Below are 21,530 nucleotides of genomic sequence, written 5' to 3' on the forward strand. Positions count from 1 at the left end.
AAAGTAAAAATATCATTTTGTAATGCTGCTGTTAATAATGTAAACATTAAAAACGAATTAAATACTTAGCTGTATTGTGGGGCACGATTGCCTGATTTTTCTTCTTTCAGCTTCTTCAACTGGAGGAAATGATCGGCTGCAGTACCCAGATATGTTACCATTAAAAGTGGGTCCAGACTTGCACTGGAGGACCTAGTCATTTAATGCCCCTGGAAGGGTCACGCTGGCAGCAGATTGCTGCCTTTTTCTGGAGGTGAGCTTTTTTTCAAGATACGTACGTGTTGGAGGTGTGCTGGGAGATGCTGGAGTCTTAAATTTCAGCCTAATACATCCAGACCCCTCAGTTCTGTTGAGATATCTTGTCATCTGCCCCAGGGACCTGCCTCCCCACCTTCACTCTGCTCTCTACTCAGTGCCACCTCAGAGAAGCTTTCCCTGGTCCCCAAAGCAGCAGCCCTATCAGTTTTTGTCCCCTTTTCCCTCCAAGCACTAGTCACTATTTAACAACAGTTCCTGGCAAACAGTCATCTCTCACCAAAGGAATCTGAAGAGAAAGGATGTTAGAATAAACCAAGGTCTCCTAGCCTACCTGTCCCCCCCTCTTTTTTTTTTTTTTTTTACATCTTTATTGGAGTATAATTGCTTTATAACAAAGTGAATCAGTTATACATATACATATGTTCCCATATCTCTTCCCTCTTGCGTCTCCCTCCCTCCCACCCTCCCTATCCCACCCCTCTAGGTGGTCACAAAGCACCGAGCTGATCTCCCTGTGCTATGCGGCTGCTTCCAACTAGCTATCTATTTTACGTTTGGTAGTGCATATATGTCCATGCCACCCTCTCACTTTGTCACATCTTACCCTTCCCCCTCCCCATATCCTCAAGTCCATTCTCTAATAGGTCTGTCTTTATTCCCGTCTTACCCTTAAGTTCTTCATGACCTTTTTTTTTTTCTTAGATTCCATATATATAAGGCCAGAAACTATCAAACTCTTAGAGGAAAACATACGCAGAACACTCTATGACATAAATCACAGCAAGATCCTTTTTGACCCACCTCCTAAAGAAATGGAAATAAAAACAAAAATAAACAAAAATAAACAAATGGGACCTAATGAAACTTAAAAGCTTTTGCACAGCAAAGGAAACCATAAACAAGACCAAAAGACAACCCTCAGAATGGGAGAACATATTTGCAAACAAAGCAACAGACAAAGGATTAATCTCCAAAATTTACAAGCAGCTCATGCAGCTCAATAACAGAAAAACAAACAACCCAATCCAAAAATGGGCAGAAGACCTAAATAGACATTTCTCCAAAGAAGATATACAGACTGCCAACAAACACATGAAAGAATGCTCAACATCATTAATCATTAGAAAAATGCAAATCAAAACTACAATGAGATATCATCTCACACCAGTCAGAATGGCCATCATCAAAAAATCTAGAAACAATAAATGCTGGAGAGGGTGTGGAGAAAAGGGAACACTCTTGCACTGCTGGTGGGAATGTAAATTGATACAGTCATTATGGAGAACAGTAAGGAGGTTCCTTAAAAAACTACAAATAAAACTACCATATGACCCAGCAATCCCACTACTGGGCATATACCCTGAGAAAACCATAATTCAAAAAGAGTCATGTACCAAAATGTTCATTGAAGCTCTATTTACAATAGCCAGGAGATGGAAGCAACCTAAGTGTCCATCGACAGATGAATGGATAAAGAAGATGTGGCACATATATACAATGGAATACTACTCAGCCATAAAAAGAAACGAAGTTGAGTTATTTGTAGTGAGGTGGGTGGACCTAGAGTCTGTCATACAGAGTGAAGTAAGTCAGAAAGAGAAAAACAAATACCGTATGCTAACACATATATATGAAATCTAGCTATCTATTTTACATTTGGTAGTATATATAAGTCCATGCCACTCTTTCACTTCATCCCAGCTTACCCTTCCCCCTCCCTGTGTCCTCAAGTCCATTCTCTACGTCTGCATCTTTTTTTAAAATTAATTAATTAAATTATGGCTGTGTTGGTTCTTTGTTGCTGCTCACAGGCTTTCTCTAGTTGCAGCGAGCAGGGGCTACTCTTCGTTGCAGTGCGCGGGCTTCTCATTGCAGTGGCTTCTCTTGTTGTGGAGCACGGGCTCTAGGCACGCAGGCTTCAGTAGTTGTGGTTCATGGGCTTCAGTAGTTGTGGCTCGCAGGCTCTAGAGCACAGGCTCAGTAGTTGTGGCACATGGGCTCGCGGGCTCTAGAGCACAGGCTCAGTAGTTGTGGCTTAGTTGCTCCACGGCATGTGGGATCTTCCTGGACCAGGGCTCAAACCTGTGTCCCCCGCATTGGCAGGCAGATTCTTAACCACTGTGCCACTAGGGAAGTCACTATGTCTGCGTCTTTATTCCTGTCCTGCCACTAGGTTCTTCAGAACCTTTTTTTTTTTTTTTTTTGATTCCATATATATGCGTTAGCATACGGTATTTGTTTTTCTCTTTCTGACTTACTTCACTCTGTATGACAGACTCTAGGTCCATCCACCTCACTACAAATAACTCAATTTCGTTTCTTTTTATGGCTGAGTAATATTCCATTGTATATACGTGCCACATCTTCTTTATCCATTCATCTGTTGATGGACACTTAGGTTGCTTCCATGTCTTGGCTATTGTAAATAGAGCTGCAATGAACATTCCCACCCCCTCTTTAGAGGTCTGAGGAAGAAAGGTGAAGGGCAAATCGGGGGCGGGTAGATTTCTGGAGTTTGTTCTAGGATGAGCTCTCAAACTTCCTGTCCCATGTCAGGGCAGCTTAGTGACAGGGGTTCTGAGCAAGGCCTAATGGAAAGGAGCCAACCTGGGTGCAAGTCAGCCTGTCTGGCCGGAGCCTGACTTGGTGTCATCCCAGAGCTGCTTTCCTCCCTCCCTCCCTCCCCTCTGATTCTTGGCACCCACACTTTCACTTTTGTTCTTTCCCTCATCTTCTCTTTTATGTTTTGGCCACAGAGGATGCAGATTTAAATCAAAAGTCCAAAGTTTAGATCATTCTGAAGAGCTGCTGAGAGTGGTCTTGCCTTGCCATGTGTTTTATTAGACTGCTTCCTGCCCTTTCCAGCATGGTCTAAAAGGCTCCGTGCAGCTGGGAAGAGTGATGGGGCTGCCAGGGTGCTGCCCAGAGGCCCAGGCCTTCCTGATGACATTGCATTATGGAAAAGCTGTAATAACACGCTGTTTTTGAGCTTCCTCTTCAATCACACAGGGGACTCCAGAGGGACAGAGCTGGGGCTGGCTGACTGTCTCCCAGGCTGCCCGACTGTCTCCCAGGCTGCCCTTGTCCCTGCACCCCAGCCGGTGGGGGGGGGGGTCAGGAGCAGCTGCTCCTCCCCATCATTTTTCTTGAGGACCGAGTCAGAGGTCCCATGGGACAGATGAGGAAACTGAGGTTGGGGAGAGGCTAAGTCAATCTGCCAGCACTCTGGGCACACTCATTGTGTGAGGACACGGCCTGGGGGAGGATCTGGGTCAGAACCCACAGTTCTGGTGCTGCCAGTCCCCTGCTAACCCCACACGCCCCCCACTTGCTCTTTATGTCTCTGTTTCTCCCCTCATAGGTCAGGTATCAATTTGATGTGAGGTTTATGGAGAAAGAGGTTACAGTAGAGACACACTAGGCTCTCATCAAACCCATTTCGTCATCCTGTGCACACAATTAAAGTAATCTCAGACCCCCCACTCCATCTGGGTAGGGCCACAGGATGGGATGTGAGGGCTGCCTTCTCCATGCTGTCTAAATTTCAGGACTGTGGTTGAAGATGGTGGTGTCACAGGATGGAAGGATCCTGGATCCCTGGATGACTGTGTGGCGCAGAGGCTCTCTGCCAACCCAAGTGGATCGAAATGTGAAGCCACTGATATTTGGACGTTGTCTGCAAATAGTTATCCTCCTCTGACTACCACCTGTGTGTTTCTCAGTTCAAAAAAGAAGAGAGCTCCCCAGTCTGGGGAAGAGAGGTTCTTGCAGTGCTCCAGGTGAGAGCTAGCAGTAGAGGTGGAAGGCTCAGAGGCCCTTTCTAACTCTCACATTCTGGGGTTTCTCCATTTCCATCTTAATCTCCCTCGGTGCCCCGTACATCATCCTTCTGTGGTCAACACAGGCCACTCACTGTGCCCCGAGCAGAATGCTTGATTCCCCATTCCTGTGGTTGTTGTTCCTTTTCCTGGAACACCCGCTCTTCTTGATCACCTTTCAGACCTGCCTCCCTTTCAAGGCTCATCTTCACCTCTGTGATCACCCCATGTGGCAGGGAGTCCTCACTGCCTCTGCTCTCCTGTGTAGCACTCTACACTGCTAAGCAAACGGCCTCCATCCCATTGAAGCACCCGTGATATTTTCACATGAGGGTCTTTACTCTCTCATTAAGTCATAAGGTTCTTAAGGATAACACCACAATCCTCACACTTCCTGGTTTCCTATAAGGCCCTGGCACTGTGCGGCATGTACCAGGCACTTGGAAAATATCTGCTGGGCGGATGAATGGAGGGAAGGAAGGACAGATGAATGAAATCGCGAACAAATGAATGAGATACTTGGCCAGATTTCCAAGGGTCTCCACCACCTGGGCTCACTCCATCTTTCTACTCACTTCTACTCCCAGACACAAACCCCCCCCACTCTGACTGGGCTGGTCTGTCAACAGACTCACACGAGCCTGCTGGATTTTCCCCTCCTTCCACTCCTCACCCCTCACCAATGCCCCAGCCCCTTCCCACTCCTGTCACGTTTCATGGCCCAGATGAAGTCTCACCTCCTCCAAGTTTCTGTGATGACTCAGCTCTCCGCAAACCTGTTCAACTTTATTACAGGATGGATTCTCTGTACCATGTGGATTAATCCGCTGTATCATTGGGTATGTACTGTATGGTTTGTGGTCGGTTCATTTGTGTTTTTCTTGCCTCCTCAACTAGAATCTAAGCTCCCAAGAGCTGGATCATCCATAGCACTTAGCGAAGAGATCAGCAGGGAACAGCTGAGCAGGACAGGGATGCGCTTGCCGATTGCTGGATACCTGAGGCTCCCTCACCCTTTTGCCATTTTTCAGTAAACTCAGATTGGAGAGCAAACACATACACACCCATCACTTTCTCTTCTCTCTGAATCTTTCTGTTCTTCTCCCTCTACCCAGATTTGCAATACTTGGGTGGACTCATTCAGCCAAGTTGCTGAATCTGCAAAGCCTCACACAAGCTTCTAGACCACAGTTGCCCCTCTGAGTCCAGGAGTCTAGGAAGAACAGTCTAAAACGGTAGCCAACTTTGTCCCTTGCAACAAACTGCACTATTGTTAGTGACATCTTCAGGAGGAGGAGAGAATCATTTGGGCTGAGCCTCGGAAGATTTGCAGAGGAGGAAGAAGGCCGCCCGTGAAGGGCACCGTGGGGTAAAGGGGTAGCGGGTCATCACGTCGGCAGGAAGGAGGAGCCAGCCACGGAGAGCCGTTGCAGCATGGTTAGCCACATGGGTGGCCAGTCCTAAAAGACTTAGATTCCAGCTGACATTCCCCTCAGCCTCAGGCAGCTCCCACAGTACAAAAGGCAGAGAATGGGGACAGAAATCAGAAGCTCAGCCAGGGAGATTTGGACTTGGTTGATGTGGTACCAGGTTCTCAAGCAAGGAAGTGACCCAGAAAAAGCAGTATTTAGGGCTCCCTTTTGTCATTAGCAAATATTTTGTTTTCGGCTGACTTGCTTTTGCCACTCAGCGTGCTTTGACTCAATTCTCCACCATGGATGCAGGGCATGCACATCAGTCACATCGCTACCTCAGCCAATCATGAGTAGGTAAGTTACCTTGCTTGGAAATCCATATAATGTAAACTAAAATTAAACAAAAGTTTTTACTGTGCAGGCATTCTTTCCTTCTATTGGTGTGGATTTTTTTTTTTTTTTTGGTGCGGATTTTTGAAAGTTGATGATAATTAGCTATGAGAATACAAAAATGGTTTCATTCTGCACTGCATAAGGTTCACGTGAAAGGACCATTTACTTCTCAGGTCTGGTGCCCGCCTTGTGATACACGCAGATATTTTATTAGCCACCATTTCTCACCCAGGTTCCCCAAAGGATTACAGGAAATCGGTGAAGTGTTCTTGCTGTGTATACTTTAATCACCCATAAATGGGAATTACCATACAGTAAGATGATCAGAATCAACAAACAGAAAGGGTAATAATGCACACCAAATAATCACTGGTGACCTCAGCAATTTTATTAACAAATTTATTTGCCTAATTGGGTAATGTATCTCAGTGCTTGACTCGAGGGCATTATAATAGGTCTCCACGCTGCAGAAGAAGGAATTAATTAGAACCGTTTGCTCTCAGTTCTGTATTTACACTTGTCCACCCATCTCGTAAACATTGCCTGGTTTCCTGGGTCCTCCAGGCTCCTCTCTTCGGACTCCCCCACCCCACCCCCTAAATAAATAAATAGAAAGTGGAGAGTAGAAGTTCACATCTTCCTTATGCGCAATTCACCCCCACGGGAAGCTGCATTTCAAGGTCAGAATCTGACAAAATCATCACTTCCCATAGGACCCGCCTCTCCACGGGCCAAAATGGGGAAGCTGGGGTCTTGGTTTGCCAGTACTGTGACTGGGATTGTCCTTGTCCATTCAGAACCTGGGGACAAAGCTGGTGAGATGGGCAGATCTGTCCCAGTTCAACCTGCCCCACCAACAGTGCCTCTGAGGAAGGTAAGAGACATTCGTGAGCTCTGTCCGCCCTGGGAGCCAGCAGCCCATGTGAGCAGAAAAACGATAACTAGGGAACTCATTCTTCCAGGCTTCCTCAAGTAAGGTTTGGTTTTGTTTTGTTTTTTTGCCTTACAGCTTGTGAGACTGCAGCATGACAACAAGAAAGCATCTTTCAATGCAAATACTCCAGAATCTCACTGTAATGCTGGCCTCTAACTCTTCTGCACCCCACCCGTTACTCCAGAAAGGCACCATTTCATCCTGCTGTGCAGCCTACGACGACTGGCACGAGTGCAAGATGCCAGGGTACGTGAATCACCTCCAGAGCTGGTTTCCTTAGCAGCTGTTCGTATAGCCTGCCATGTATAGAGATGGCTTTTGAATGTAGATATAATTATTACAGACGCATCTCAGGGGTGTGTAGGCTACCCTAGCTACCAACAGGCCCCTTTAGAGAACTATCCTCCCGAAAAATCCGGATGGGCCCAACAAGCCTCATTCTCCTTCTTGAATATCCTGGAAGATCTGGATGAGGTTTTCCAGGCCAAAGATATAGCCTGGATCTGGTCCATCGTAGGTGGTGTGTTCATTCCAGGAGCCTTTGTATGTTGTGTGAGCAAAGTCGATCATCCGGATGTCAACTTTGACGACATTGCTGCCGTGGGGCGTCTGCAGAGTCTCCTGCCCATCATAGATGATGAGGAGAGAGCTGGAGTAGAACCGGTATGAACTCTGGCTCCTAATGACTGAGAGGAGGGCCTGGAGCTGGCGCTGGATGGGCTCTAGCAGCTCCATCCGGAGCCGGGTCCCATCGTGCAGGAACTGATAAAGCGCTTGTCTGAAGCCCTCCACTGAGAGTTTTCTTCCATAGTACTTGTCTTTGAAGAGAAAGTGCTTCTTATCGGTTTGATAAACCTTACATTAAAAAGAAGATAGAAAATGTGAAGAATTGCAAACTTAAAAAAAAAAAATCACATCTGCTACAGTGGCAGCGTCACAAGCTACCTAACCTATAAACAGATTTCTGGAGGTGCAGGGCAAGAATGGCTGCGATGACTGGCAAGATGGTCTTTCATCAAGCACCAGTGTAACTTTTACATGTTAAAATGCTTTCTGTGCAAGCCTTTAATAGGAATCCAAGGTCTAAAGATCCTTCATCCTATGAAGGTGACCCTCCGCCCACCAGGAAAAGGTTTGGATCTCCTTTCTTGTGAATTTCCAATGCCAACCTCCAAACCATGATTTAAACCCTGGCTTCTGGCCCTCTTTAAATATTAGCAAACCCAAGCGAGAAAGCTTTAGTGGGAATCTGAAATCACAGCCAATGGCCTTGGAAAGCCAAGTAGATTAAAATTTCCCCCAACAAAGTTTATGAAGTCCTTTCTCTGCAGATTCTAAGAAAACCATAATGGCTCTGGGGGTAGAGTGGGGTGAATTGTTTGGAGATGAAAAGACAGGCTAGATCAGGTGTGGATGGAGTTTTCAGGCAGCCAGTGAGGGTGAGAGGAGCCTGGATGAAGCAGGGAAGGTTCACAGCAGCTCTGTGGGGTGGGTGGCTCCTCTCCTTAGCATCAGCCCTTCTCCCCTCCCCTGTCATGGCTTGGCCACCGGAAGGGAGCAGATGGAGGAGAGATGCTGAGGGGGGAGACAGTGGCAGCCGCTCCCATTTCATTCAGATGGCAGAGGCAGGCAGAGGCTGAACGGAGGTCAGTGGCTGGCATGACCAGAGGGTGAGTTGGCACACCTCTGCCTGGCACACCTGGGAAGGGCTGCCCGTACCTGACCAAGACAGTTTCTCAGGTCTTCCCTGCCTTCAGATTACATGATATGCTTACAGAAAACTGGAATTGAAAAAAAAAAAATCAGAAAGGTACCACAGACTTGGTGTTGCCTTTGGAGGTCTGGAGATCATCTGTTACAATTAGCCGTCCTAAGCATAAGACAGGCATCTCTTTCTAAATAAATCAGATCAATTTCAGAAGGTTTGAGGTCCAGAGAGAGATTCTATGTACTCCACAAATTGTCACACTCCATTCTCTTGAGGACTGCATTCCAAGCCTTCCTAGGGACATCTGTGCCACACATTTATAGACTCAACTTCCAGCTTCAAGGGGTGGCAGTTTCAATTAAGGAAAGCGATAACGATTACCTTCAAATCCGTGTCTGGTTTTGCTTTAGTAGATAGACTCTAAGAGTGAGCCACTGGAGGAAGTTTATTTCCTCCTGTTCTCCTGAAGCCCTGGCTATAAGCCACATCAGAACAGCAAAAATGAAGTGTGGAGTCGGGGCAATAAAAAATTAACCGTTCCTTTGCTGGGCTATGCAGGTTACGACCTTCCCACTTTGTTAACGAGAAGAGGTAGCAAGAAGCAGCAGAAAAGGCAGAGAAAGAACAGGGAATGGCTAATAAGGATTCAAAGAGCAGATTGCCTGCCAGCATCTGAGAAGGAGAGGGTTCAGCTTCATGGTTCAAGAGAACGAGGAACCAACGGAGCACGCAGAGAAACTTCCTCTCAGTTCTCTCCCAGACCTGCTTGCACACTGTCATCAAAGGTCTGCTCTCAACATGGGCAGGACCAACGTGGTCACATGGAGAGTTCCAACTGCCAGAGACCCTGAGATAAGTTTTAAAATGGTGGTTTTTAAAATTTTATTGACGTACAGTTGATTTACAATGTTGTGTTAATTTCTTCTGTACAGCAAAGGGATTCAGTTATATATATTCTTTTCCATTATTGTTTATCACAGGATATTGAATATAGTTCCCTGTGCTATACAGTAGGACCTTGTTGTTTATCCATCCTATGTATAATAGTTTGCATCTGCTCATCCCAAACTCCCAATATGTCCCTCCCCCCACCCCCTCCCCCTTGGCAACCACAGTGTGTTCTCTATGTGAGTCTGTTTCTGTTTCATAGAAGTTCATTTGTGTCATATTTTAGATTCCACATATAAGTGATATCATATGGTGTTTGTCTTTCTCTGTCTGACTTACTTCACTTAGTATGATAATCTCTAGGTCCGTCCGTGTTGCTGCAAATGGCATTATTTCATTCTTATTATGGCTGAGTAGTATTCCACTGTATATATATATATATATATACCACATCTTCTTTATCCACTCATCTGTCGATGGACATTTAGTTTCTTTCCATGTCTTGGCTATTGTAAATAGTGCTGCTGTGCATATAGGGGTGCATGTATCTTTTTGAATTACAGTTTTGTCCGGATATATGCCCAGGAGTGGGATTACTGGATCATATAGCAATTCTTTTTTTTTTTTCTTATGGCAATTCTATTTTCAGTTTTTTGAGGAACCTCCATACTGTTTTCCATAGTGGCTGCACCAATTTACATTCCCCCAAAATGGTGGGGTTTTGATATCACTATCCTGAAAGGCGCTCTTTAAAAAACCCAGTGTGTCCTAGACCAGGATACGCGTTTTCTTGGTGAAAGAGGTGCTTGGCCGCCATCTCTGTTGCTCCCACAAAATGAAGGGTCCTGCGGGGGGCAGCAGCGTCTGGATGAGAGACATCCTTGCCCCTAGCGGGCATGCCAGGTTGCCCAGCCCCGCAGATGTCCCCCACCTACCTGCATGCCGCAGATGCGCACGCCCAGGCAGGCCGAGGTGCTCCGTGCACACTTCCTCATGTGGCGGGCCTTCTTCTCCTCTGATGCATCGTCCCCGTGCTGCCGGGTCCCCATCTTCAGGTCTAAGATGCAGGGATGCTTGTACTGTGACACGACGTTTTCCAGCAGCAGGAACCCTGGTCATGCTACTTTAAGGAAGGCTTCTGAGGACATAAAGGCCACTGCCCCACAGGAGGCAGTTAGCAGGCCTCTGAAGCTGGCTGGAGTTTCCCTCCTCTGAGCCCCATCCCTTCACTCCCATTTCTTTCATTACAGACCAGCCTGTCAGTCGCTGTGAAGAATTCAAGGTATTAACTTTGCAGGCTGCTTTCATAAGTCCATTTATTTAGGGGGAGTTGATGAGAATGTGAGCTTCTTTTCCTTTTCCTTTTTGCTCTGAGATTGTAATTTAAATGCAGGAGTGAAATCCCTGGCAGGCCATGCCCAATTTACATTTTATGGCAGAAAATCATAAGGCTAAAACCTCGAGTCACTGAAAGGGTCAATACCTTTTGGGAGAAGTGGGCTGATGTTAGCTTCGGAGATGAGTTGCAGGAATATTAATTTCAGCGGAGTAATTACCTTGCAAAAGCTTCTTAGGGATGAGGGTTGCAGATGTGTCTTAGTAAATACAGAGAAACCAGCCACCGGTTTGCGGGAAGGAGCCCAGAGGTGACAAAAGGGGGGCATTTCAAGCCTGAATTTGCTCACTGAGTTTGTGGGAGGTGTAAAAGGGAGGTTGGGCGCAGGGACCCACCCACCCTTTGAACCCGCACCCCTACCCCCACCCAGCATGGCAGTCATCTTTCCTATCTGCCCACAGAGACCCCAGCCCTGCCCATCCCCACTGCCCAGGTGGCAGAGACACAGCCAGTGGCCCAAACAGGGGCACTCTGTTCAGCTTTTCCCCCAGTCCTCCTTCCCCAGCTTCTGGCTTTTCTTTTGGAGAGATCTGCTTTCTCCTAGGTCCCAGGTGGGAGGGCTTGTGCCTCCCACTCTTCCTCACATCAGGCTCTCTCTCCCTACCCACACCTCCCTTGGCCCTGCCCCCAAACGTCTGTCTATCACCCCCTTCACAGCCCCGCGCCCCTGACAGCACCGTGCGAAGTGGTGCCTGGGCGGGCGGGTGGGTCATGGGCAAGGATACGGTGCCTCTTGTTCTCAGGGTACTCAGCGCACAGGCGGCTCAGGTGGGCCTGGTGGCAGTGCAGGCCCCACGGGTTAAAGCTTCTCCTCTCTGTCTGGTTCCCGTTCACAACCTCCACCAGGGAGGGGACTTGGGCCTTGAGATGGAGCTCGGACCTCAGGAGCGCTGTGGCTGGGCTGCGGGCAAGGGGAGCACACAACAGTCAGGGCCCCTGTGACTGGCTGGGCTCTCCTGGCTGGACCCTGATGTGGACTCTCCCTGGCTACTCTCAGGATGCCTGCAGGACCTCCGAGTGCCCTGCCGGCCCTGCTCAGGCCCCGGGGCACCAGATCAGGCCACGCTGCAGGCCTCGAAGCGGTCTCTCTAAATTCCAGAATAACTCACCGGAGCATGTCACCTCCCCACGGGGCTGAGGCGGTTTAAATTCACTTGTAAATGACCTGGGTCATTACCTCCCTATGGAGGCAACACAGTATAGAGGCGGCGACCCTGCCTGGAATCAGAAGGCTGGGGATTAGGCTTTTACTGTGGCTTCAGATGCCATGGCGGGGGGTGGGGGGGTGGGAAGAATCATAGGTCTTTGGTCCACCCTCTCCTGCCCTCTGCATCTTGACTTCCCCGTCTGTAACATGGAGATAATATGCACCGCTTCCTGACGCCAAACCAGGAGGTTTAATTAGATCCTTGGGGAAGGGAGGTACTTTCATTGTATTAGCTCCCTTTTGTTTCCCATGAGTGTTTAAAAAAATCCCCAGGGATCCTTTTCATCTGAGAAAGGTCAGCTAATCTGAGAACTCTCCAAGGACCTTGGGCATCCTGAGCCGCCGGAGCCTCCAGGGCCCCACGGAGCACTGCAATTGACCTCTCACTTCTCCAGTCTCGACCGCTAAGGAAGATGACTTTAGAGAGGCATTAGCCACACTTTTCCTTTATGTCAACTATTCTGGGGTTTCTGCTCTGCACATTTTCCCCCTCCAGAGACACCTCATGGTCTCAGTGAAACAGGTATTTGATGAAACAAATATACACTGAATGTCTGCTCTGTATAGGACTCGGCGTGTGCATCCACTTCTGAGATGAAATGCATTGAAATCCTCCCTCTAGAAGTGGCACCAAAGAAAATGCATTCCTTTTTTTTTTTTTTGGTCACATGGCTTATTCTAGACAGAGCCTTCATCCGAATTTCTCCTTTTCTCAGCTCTGGCCCTAATGGGGAGCCATCGGCCTGGGCACAGGTGGGAGCAGTGCTGGTCCCTGCTAGGGACGTGCTGCCCGGGTTCTGTCATCCTGCCAAGTGGCCCTCACCTCTCCTTGAGTGAGTGTGCCAGCTGGGTGTGCTGCCACTGGGGGAGGGGGAGGGCACCGCCGCCGCTGGTGGTCTGCTGGAGGGTCTGCCATATGGCCACGGCCGCCGACTCCGTGGAGACCTTGAAGGGCCCCCGGCTCTCCTTCAGTGGGTTGGCAACCAGGCTGAGATGGCCTCGGCTGTCTTTCCAGAGGTGCACTGTGATGGTGCCTGCAGAAGGGGAGGGATGGAGAAACCAGATGACATTTACGGAGTGGATGCAGTGTAATGTCCTTTTGAACTACAGTTTAATGGCAGTGGTCAACAGCCCCCCTCCCCCAACTTGTCTCTCAAGGAAGAGCTACGGGGACTGGCCTGAACCCGATCCTGTTCCAGAATGAGCTCAGAGCTGCGGAGCCTGCAGAAAATGGCCTCGTATGGATGCTGGCACAGCTTCTGCTTCGTCACCTCTCCCTGCCCCTTCATGCTTGAAACAAAGCAGCCGCGTACATTTCGTCCTCACATCTCCACTCCTCTGTGCGCGAGCACACCACCCAGGCACCCCGCAGCACCCCACCGGGGCCCAACCTGGGGGCATCCGAGCTGGTCCTCTGCAAAGAGGGGCCCCACCTCTGAGTGGCAGTGAGGGAAGCCGGGGGCTCCTCTCATTCCTGCCCCTTGTCCTCTGCCTCCTTCGACACCCTGGCTCTCCCCTCTGTTAACCTGCATCTGAGCAGCGTCTTCCAGGAAGCCTTCCTCTAACAGCCTCCTAGTTCTAGGGTTGCTCCTTCATTCATCCTCCCCCCCCATCCCAGGCTTTCACACTGACGCTCGCCATTGCCTTTGGTTAGACGCACAGCACGTGAAGATTATGGACAGAATGTGGTTCTTTGATAGAAAACAGAAGGCGTGTGAGATTTCTCCAGTGGTACCTCCTAACCACCGGTGTTTGTAATCCAGGCATGACATCCGACTCCAGTCGCTGGCTGTGATAGAGAAGGATGTGAGGACACCCACTGAACCCATGCGCTCGCCGAGCTTCTCCTTTAGGACATTGACCAGGTCAGGTCATTGGCTCTGGCCTGTATGTTAATGGCTCTGTGGTGTTCTTTGGACTTCTCGCTCTGGTGGCAGGGTCCAGCCCTCCCTCTGTGGGTGCCCAGCCTCACCAGAGTTCTGGTGAAGGTGGAAGATACTCATGGTTGTGGCCCAGGAGACGGTCACGTGAATTTTTTTTTTTTTTTTTTTTTTTTTTTGCGGTACACGGGCCTCTCACTGCTGTGGCCTCTCCTGTTGCGGAGCACAGGCTCCAGACGCACAGGCCCAGCGGCCATGGCTCACGGGCCCAGCTGCTCCGCAGCATGTGGGATCTTCCCGGACTGGGGCACCAACCCGTGTCCCCTGCATCGGCAGCCGGACTCCCAACCACTGCGTCACCAGGGAAGCCCCACACGAATGTTTCTGAGAGAACCGGCTCTCTACAGAGTCCTTTGTTCCCTGTTCTTCCTGCACCTGATGCCGTGAGGACCCTCTCTTTGCTCCTTCTTCTACCAACCCATTCTCCATCCATCTTGTGCCTGGGGGCTGACTCTGGCATGCACCAATGGCTCTTTTGCCTGACATTTGGGCCAATGAAGGATACTGGCTGGAGATGGGGGGAGGGGTGGAGAAAGGTTGGGGCTTTATCCCACTTTTTCCCTCCCTGCTGCGGCGTGGCTCTGCCATGGCTGTGTTTCTCTGCAGCCTCCCTCTTGCTCAGCTCCACCATGCCCTCATCTCGGCCCTTCAGGCCTGGGGGTGGTTATAGTCTTCCAGTCGTGCCGCTCCCTGGTTGCCTCACCATCCCGTTATTCCCTTTTTTTTTTTTTTTTTGGCAGCCCTGCATGGCATGTGGGATCTTAGTTCCCCAACCAGGGGCAGAACCCTTACCCCCTGCAGTGGAAGCATGGAGTCCTAATTCCTGGACCGCCAGGGAAGTCTCCCCAGTTGTCCCCTTAATCCTGTGTGCGATTCTGTGAACAGTCCCTTGAAAAATTCTCTTTACTTAACTCCCTTGGTATGTACTGCTCATTTTCCGCTGGGACCCTGACAGATGGGAGGGTTGTCTGTGGTCACATCCTCCCAGGTGTTGCTTTCCTCCCCCGGCCACTTGGTCACCTTCTCAGCGTTTAAGTGGTCATTTCTGCTGAACCAGCAGCCAAGGCAGCTGATTTCCCCTCGTGTGGCCCTGCCCGGCTCTCCTGGGCTGCTCAGAGCAGACACTCATTTTCAGGGCTGCTCTATAAGTCAGCGAGTCACGCTCCAGGCCTGTCTGTGCCTAGCTCAGTGGTCTCCCTGGGCCAGGCCTGTCATCTCAGGTTCCCAGTGCCCTAATTCTGCAGCCTGAGCGTGACCTTCGGTTCCCTCCAGTTCCTTAAAAAACTCTGCTCTTCCTTAGCTCATCCCAGGCCCCAGTGTCCCGTGAAGTAATCATGATAGTAACCATAACAGCGCACTTGAACCTGGCATTCTGTAGTTTACCTGGACAGTAGCCTGCATCCCTAGACCGAGCCCACCAGGGCTGTCCTACTCATGAGAGTAGGGGGCTGATGGCAGGTCAGGGACACAAGTACAGTAGTAATAACCACCGCCTGGTCTTTTACACCTACTGTGTGCCAGCATTATGTGCATTTTGTTGATCACTAAGCCTGCAAGGCACTTGACTGTGGTCACTGAGGCTCAGAGAGATTGATAACTCACCCAAGGTCACACAGTTGGTAAGGGATGAAGGCCACGCCAGCCGTGAATATGGGAGACGGAACAGGCTGTCACACTGAGCCTGGGACTTAATTGGGAGACTCCTGTGTCATCACGCTATGTTTACCCGTGTGTGGATGAGGCACACTCCTGCTGTGTCCCCAGTCACATTTGTTCTGGTCATTCTGTTCCACAGGAGCGAACGGAGAGGCTACGATGCCACCACCTCGTGAGAGTGCCGAGGGCCGGAAGCGCCAAGAAGCCCAAGGATACGGTGTTACATTTCCAGCCTTGACTTCTTGGTGGGAGGGTCGCTGTGCTTGTTCCAGGGAGGAAGACTGACCTGGGAACCACCCACAGGCCCCAGAGCCTACCCTCCAGGTGTGAGAAGAGGGGGAGCTGGCTGGTCTCTGTGCTTGTCCTTGGGGGGCTTGGAGCCTCCTGGCTCCTGGGGAGGCAGGAAGGGGTTCTGGCCAAAGACAAGGCCCTTTTGGATCTTGTTAAGTCCAAGTTACCCTCCAGCGGCCGCCTGGCCTTTCCCACTTGTGAGGCGAAGGTGACAGGCCTGCCAGAAACCACGGTCCTGGGGAGCCCTGGGCCCAGGAGGCCTCCCTGGAGGGACAAGAAATGTGACCTTCACCCACTTCTCCAGGCTCCAGCTCTTGTCTCATCTAATCCATTCTGAATGTCTAAATAGATGGAGGCAAGCAGAGGTGCAAATAACCCCAAACCAATAAGATACGAAAGTCTTTTCTATTTCTCATATTGTTAGAGCTACCCAACAAGACTCCATGTCTCTGCCTTCCCGCTCGGTCTCCCTGCATGCCTCTCCCTGGCTCTGTGTCTCCGTTGGTCTGTCTTCCTCCCTCTCACACACTCTCGGCTCAGCCCAGCCCTTCCCTCTGAAACCTGGGACCATAGCACATAGCGGCCTTGTAAACAATCTCGGGTTGCCTGCCCTTGACAAGAGCAGCAAGTCAGTTGAATCCAGACTCCCTGGGGCTTGGATTGTTCTTTTAGTCTAGAGCCTTGTTGGCTCCAGCCTGGCCTCCAGCTTGCCTTGGGTGTCCATGGGGACTTGGCGGCCCACGGGCTCCCAACACTCTGCTGCCCCTGCCTGGCCAGGAGAGTGGGGGACCCCGGCCCTGTCTGCCTGCTCACTAGCCCCCCAAGCACCTCCATTGTGACCATGTCAGCTGGGCAGATATGAGTGCTCACTGCCTTGGCTGACGTGCCCAGAGCATCTCAGCAATTTCGATTTGGCCGAGCAGCTTCCGTGAATATTCTGTCATGTATTTATTTTTAAGCTCATGAGAACATTTATTTGCCGCTGTCTGTGATATGAATCTGGCTCATCCACTACCAACTTGACCTAGGAGTATGTCCTCACTCACCCAAAGCCGATGGGCAGACTGGGAGGCAGACGGACACAGCCTCAAGACGCTGTCATGCCCAAGGAACCCAGCAAGGGGTCCAGGATGAGCTCCTGGTGCAGGGAGGCTGCCCTTGGGAACGACGTGCCTGCCCAGCAATCCGCTGCCATCACCGTGCAGGGAGTGAGAAGGAAGAGGGTGGGCTCCGGGGCATGCGGCGGCCACGTCAGGAACAGCCCCTCTTTCTGGGTTGTTCCCACCAGAAAGAAAAGGGAGACCCCTGTGGCAGCTTTGTGGGTGTCCGAGTTCCCCTGACCTGCGGTCACTAGCTGAGTGACCCTGGGCAAGTCACATCCCCTCCCACGTTGGGCTGGGTGACCCCTGAGCACTGGCACCTGAGGAGTTGTCTCTTCAGTGATCGTCACTGGTGGAGCCGGCCTCGGGGGCCGAGAGCCCACACGTGGGAGCCAAGCTTGCATTCGGGCTCTGCCTCACTAGCTGAGTGGCCTGAGGCAAGTTGGGTAACCTCTCTGTGCCTCAGTTTGCTAACCTGTGAAATGGGGATGATAGAAATACCTTCCTCAGAGGACTGTTGTCAGGATTAAACGAGTCAGTCAGGGAAACTGCTTCCAGTGTGTCTGGCACTGAGTGAACACTAAGGGTTGGCTGATATTACTTTTCTGGTGAAACAAGATGCCCGCACAGCCTGAGGTCCTTCGAGGGACCTTTTCCCATCCCAAACCTGACTTCAGCTCACTGCCCCTGGCGTCTGAGGGCTTGAGGGTCCCAGTTCTGAGCCCTTTCTAGTGTGTCCTCAGAAGTACGTTTCCTTGGGTGGTGCCTGGATGCTGGCACCACGTGGATGTGTTCGGGCAGGTGAGGGAATCAGCGTTTCTGCATCATCGACACCTCCTGTCACGCCAGCCCACGGGCTCTGCCACACCCTCGCCCTCGGCCAGGCTGTGTGGTCTCACCTGAGAGATGTCCTGTGGTTCCCTGACCCGGCCCCTCCCGACTTTGTTTGCAAACATCATCTCCTGAATGAAGCCCCAAGGCAAAGACTGATGCAGGAAGTGATGACTCAAATTAATCTAGCAAGTTAGCAGGGCCCCAAGGCGGGTGGTACCAGGATGGGCCCAACCTGAGAGGGAAGCAGGGCAGAGGAGGGGTCTGGAGAGTCGACAGTGCCCAAGACTCCCCAGAGAGAGTGGTGCGGTCCTAACCCACCTGCGCCCCGTCCCCCCAAACTGGAGGATGGTTCGTGCAAACAGGGAACGGGGAGGGCACCGGGATGTGGTCCTGGAAACCCACCGGCCTCTTTCACTTCCTCACTCTGCCTGGGGCTGCCCTGGCAGCCTGTCTCAGCTCCAGAGCTGTGTTGAACCAGCGTGAAATGCTGTGGGCAGGAGGCCACCCCACCTGAGATCCTGCTGCCCCTTTGCTGGCTTGAGTTCAGTTGTGGAGGGCCAGATGTTAGTTCCAGCGGGTGCTCAGACAAGATGGGCAGTGATCCACAGCTGATGGACAGCACCGGCCTGTGGCCCCAGAAGGCCCCCCCGGGAGGCCTGCAAAGGCTGTACACCAGCCATCCACCCCTGTCTCTCATTTGTCGTATCTCAGACTCTCAGAGGTGCTGGTCAGCCCATGACTGAAGCGATGCCCAGGGCTCAAGGTCTCCGGCCCCTCTCAGTGGGTCTGAATCTGGAGCATGCTGAATACGGATTCCAGGGCCCTGACCCCAGGGATTCTGATTCAGAGGTCTTGAATGGGGCCTGGGAGCCTGCATTTAAACACACACACACACACACACACACACACACACACACACACACACACACACACACACACACACACACACACACACACACACACACACACACACACACACACACACACACACACACACACACACACACACACACACACACCAGCAATTCTGGTGAAGTTGGTTGATCCTGCATCCCACTTTGAGAAACAACGATGAAGACAGGCCCCATCCTTCCCAGTTATCCACATCACTGAAATGCAGGTAAGTTTTTCACTGACTTATTAGAGGTCTAAAATCCTCTAAAGGAGGTCTTTTCTCTGAGTATGTATCCCTTTGTGGGCCCGCGGCTGGCAGAGTCCTGCCCTGAGCCCTGTGAACCGCTTTTACCGAAGGCTGGATGTAAACAAAACAGCCTGCCCCGCGGATGCTGGCAGCCTACAGAGTGCTCCTGTCCGGAGGCCAGCAAACAGCAGCCCTCCCCCCACCAGCCTTCTCTGCCCAGAACCCACTCTGTGCTCAGATCCAGAACACACACTGCTCCGTGCACCGTTTCCCCAGCTACACCGCAGAAACGCCCCGGCTTTGCCCCTCGATGAGGGTGGGAATTCTGGTTTCCCAAACACACTGTGAACCAGCCCCTCCATAACCTGTCTCAGACCCGAGGCTCCTGCCATGCACCTGGGTCACCTGAGGGAGGTGAAGGAGGTCTCCACCTGTCCTATGTTTACCAACCACAGTCACAGGACCCAGCCCTGGCACTCCCAAAGCACAGACCAGGATGCCCCATCAAGGCGGGGTGGGGCTGGGGAATCACTTTATCCCATTCTCAATTCCTCAAAGCCTGGTGGCTTGAGCTAATTTGTAGGACGCCAAATGGCATAACACTCCAGGCCTGGAGCCTCAAACAGTTCAGAGAAACTGGGGCTGTGAAGGCCAGCTGGGCTGTGGAGAGGGGCAGGTCTCCACGGCAACACTTCAACACACCACTGTGCTTGAGGAGGTGGTAGGTGTGTGCGCCCGCCCCGTGCTGGCCCCATGCGGGGATACTGAGCACAGGGGACTGCCCAGACACTCACCTTTGTACTGCGGAGTGAAGCGCTTCATGGCCAGTGGCAGGGACTCGTAGAACCTCTGCTCCTGGGAGATGAGGGGCTTGCACACCGTGTGCTCATCATACTTCAGTACGCTCAGGTGACCTCCGACCTGGTGCAGGAAGGGCTCCAGTGGCACGCCAGGGGTGTCCATGCTGTCCTGCACCACCATGCTTCAGCGTGGGAAGGGGGCAACTCGCAAATCCACAAGAGGAGGGAGGGCCCGAGGTCGAGGTAGCAGCTCCCGGACAGAAGGTGGGGCTGTCAGCAGTCCTCAACGTTCTTCTTCTTGGCCTTTATCACTGTCATAGCACAGGTGTCTTCCTGGCTGAGGGCTCTTGGCGGGGTTCCCTGGAAAGCAGAGGAGGAAAGGGAAAGATGTGAGGGAGGTGGTGTGCTGGTGGGGGCAGCACTTGAAGTCGCCAGCCAAGACCCCCAGGTAGTTAAACAAGACTGTAAATAGGCATTGATTTCTTCTGGAATAATCTGTTACAAGCAACTGGTAACAGTTACTGCCTCTGGGGAGCAGGGCTGAGATGGAGATTTTTCACAAAACACCATTTTGTGCCTTTTGAATTTTAATATTAAAACGTTCAAAAAACAAAAAAACAATACCTGAAACTGTAAGCTTTCAGAGTGCAGTGAATGTGTCTGAACTTCTCATGTCCCGTTGCCTGCCTTCCTTTGGGAACTTTGATCCCAACCCAACGAAAACAGAGTCCCTGCTGGTGGGGACTCACCATCCTGCAGGGGTTGGAGGGGTACAGGCATGCTTCATTTTAATATTGCATATACATCTGCTGTGCACCATCATGGCTCCACAACATCATTGCTGTGTGACCTGGGGAAGTTACTAAACCTCTCTGGGCCTCAGTTTCCCCATCTGTAGAACAGGATAATTATGATACCCATCTCATGGACTTAGGGTTCAGAACTGAGATATAAGCCCATGAAAAGGTTAGCCCAGTGCCCGGAGCTAAGTGCTCAATAAATGTGATTTATCATGATTATTTCTAGCATTATTCCCATGGTGGTCATATTTTCCTACCGGCCCTGGGAGGGCCGACTTTATCCCTGCTGCTTGCAAATGAGGAAAGCAAGGCCTTCGATGGCTTGCTGGGGCCCACCTCAGGCCAGGAGCACAGGCAGAAGTTAAGCGGGGGCTCCTCGTCTGGTCCCCCACCACGTGTGCCTCCTTCACCCTCCCTAAGAGAGGGCCTGCCAGACCTCAGGCAAATGCTGGAACTTTGGGCTGGAAACATGGCCCCTAACAACATCCTGACTTTGTCTCAGGAGAGTGCCAAGGAGACACTGCAAGGGGAGGCTCTTGTTGTCGTATTCATCCTGTTCGAGAGGACATTCCCGCAGTGGTGCCTGTCACCACGGAGTTATTAATACTCTCTTCTCTGCTGGACTCCTGGCCGGCCAAGGATGCAACTAGGCTAGGCAGTGCTGGGCGTGATTAACCCTCTGTTGACCTTCAGTCCAGACCATGGGCATGGCAGGCTGGCTCCACACACAGCAGTACCTGTCAATTGGTTCAGGACTCCAGCTCAGAGAAGCTCCCACCACCCACCTGGACCTCCAGCACCAGGCGGAGTTGAAAGCCTCAGCCCGGCCCGACACTCCCCTCCACGGTGCCACTCCCGAATTGGCTACTATGTGGCAGGCCATAGAGCTCCCCTTTAGGAAGGGAAAGGGGGTTGCTTCTGCCTGGTGTGTGCATTTGCTTTGCTGGATGC

General features: G+C 51.2%; 1 protein-coding gene across 1 annotated transcript; it reads right to left on the reverse strand.

Moving 5' to 3' along the window:
- Positions 1–7,253: 7,253 nt before the first annotated feature.
- Positions 7,254–19,960, reverse strand: IP6K3 (inositol hexakisphosphate kinase 3; the record flags this gene model as incomplete). Its single annotated transcript, XM_081247643.1, has 5 exons — positions 7,254–7,673; positions 10,350–10,525; positions 11,536–11,711; positions 12,841–13,051; positions 19,774–19,960. 5 exons carry the CDS (start codon positions 19,958–19,960, stop codon positions 7,254–7,256), a joined length of 1,170 nt encoding a protein of 389 aa, XP_081103769.1.
- Between the last annotated feature and the right edge of the window lie 1,570 nt (positions 19,961–21,530).

The sequence above is a fragment of the Mesoplodon bidens genome (assembly GCF_964165515.1).
Source record: "Mesoplodon bidens genome assembly, chromosome: 10".
NCBI classification, from domain to species: Eukaryota; Metazoa; Chordata; class Mammalia; order Artiodactyla; family Ziphiidae; genus Mesoplodon; species Mesoplodon bidens.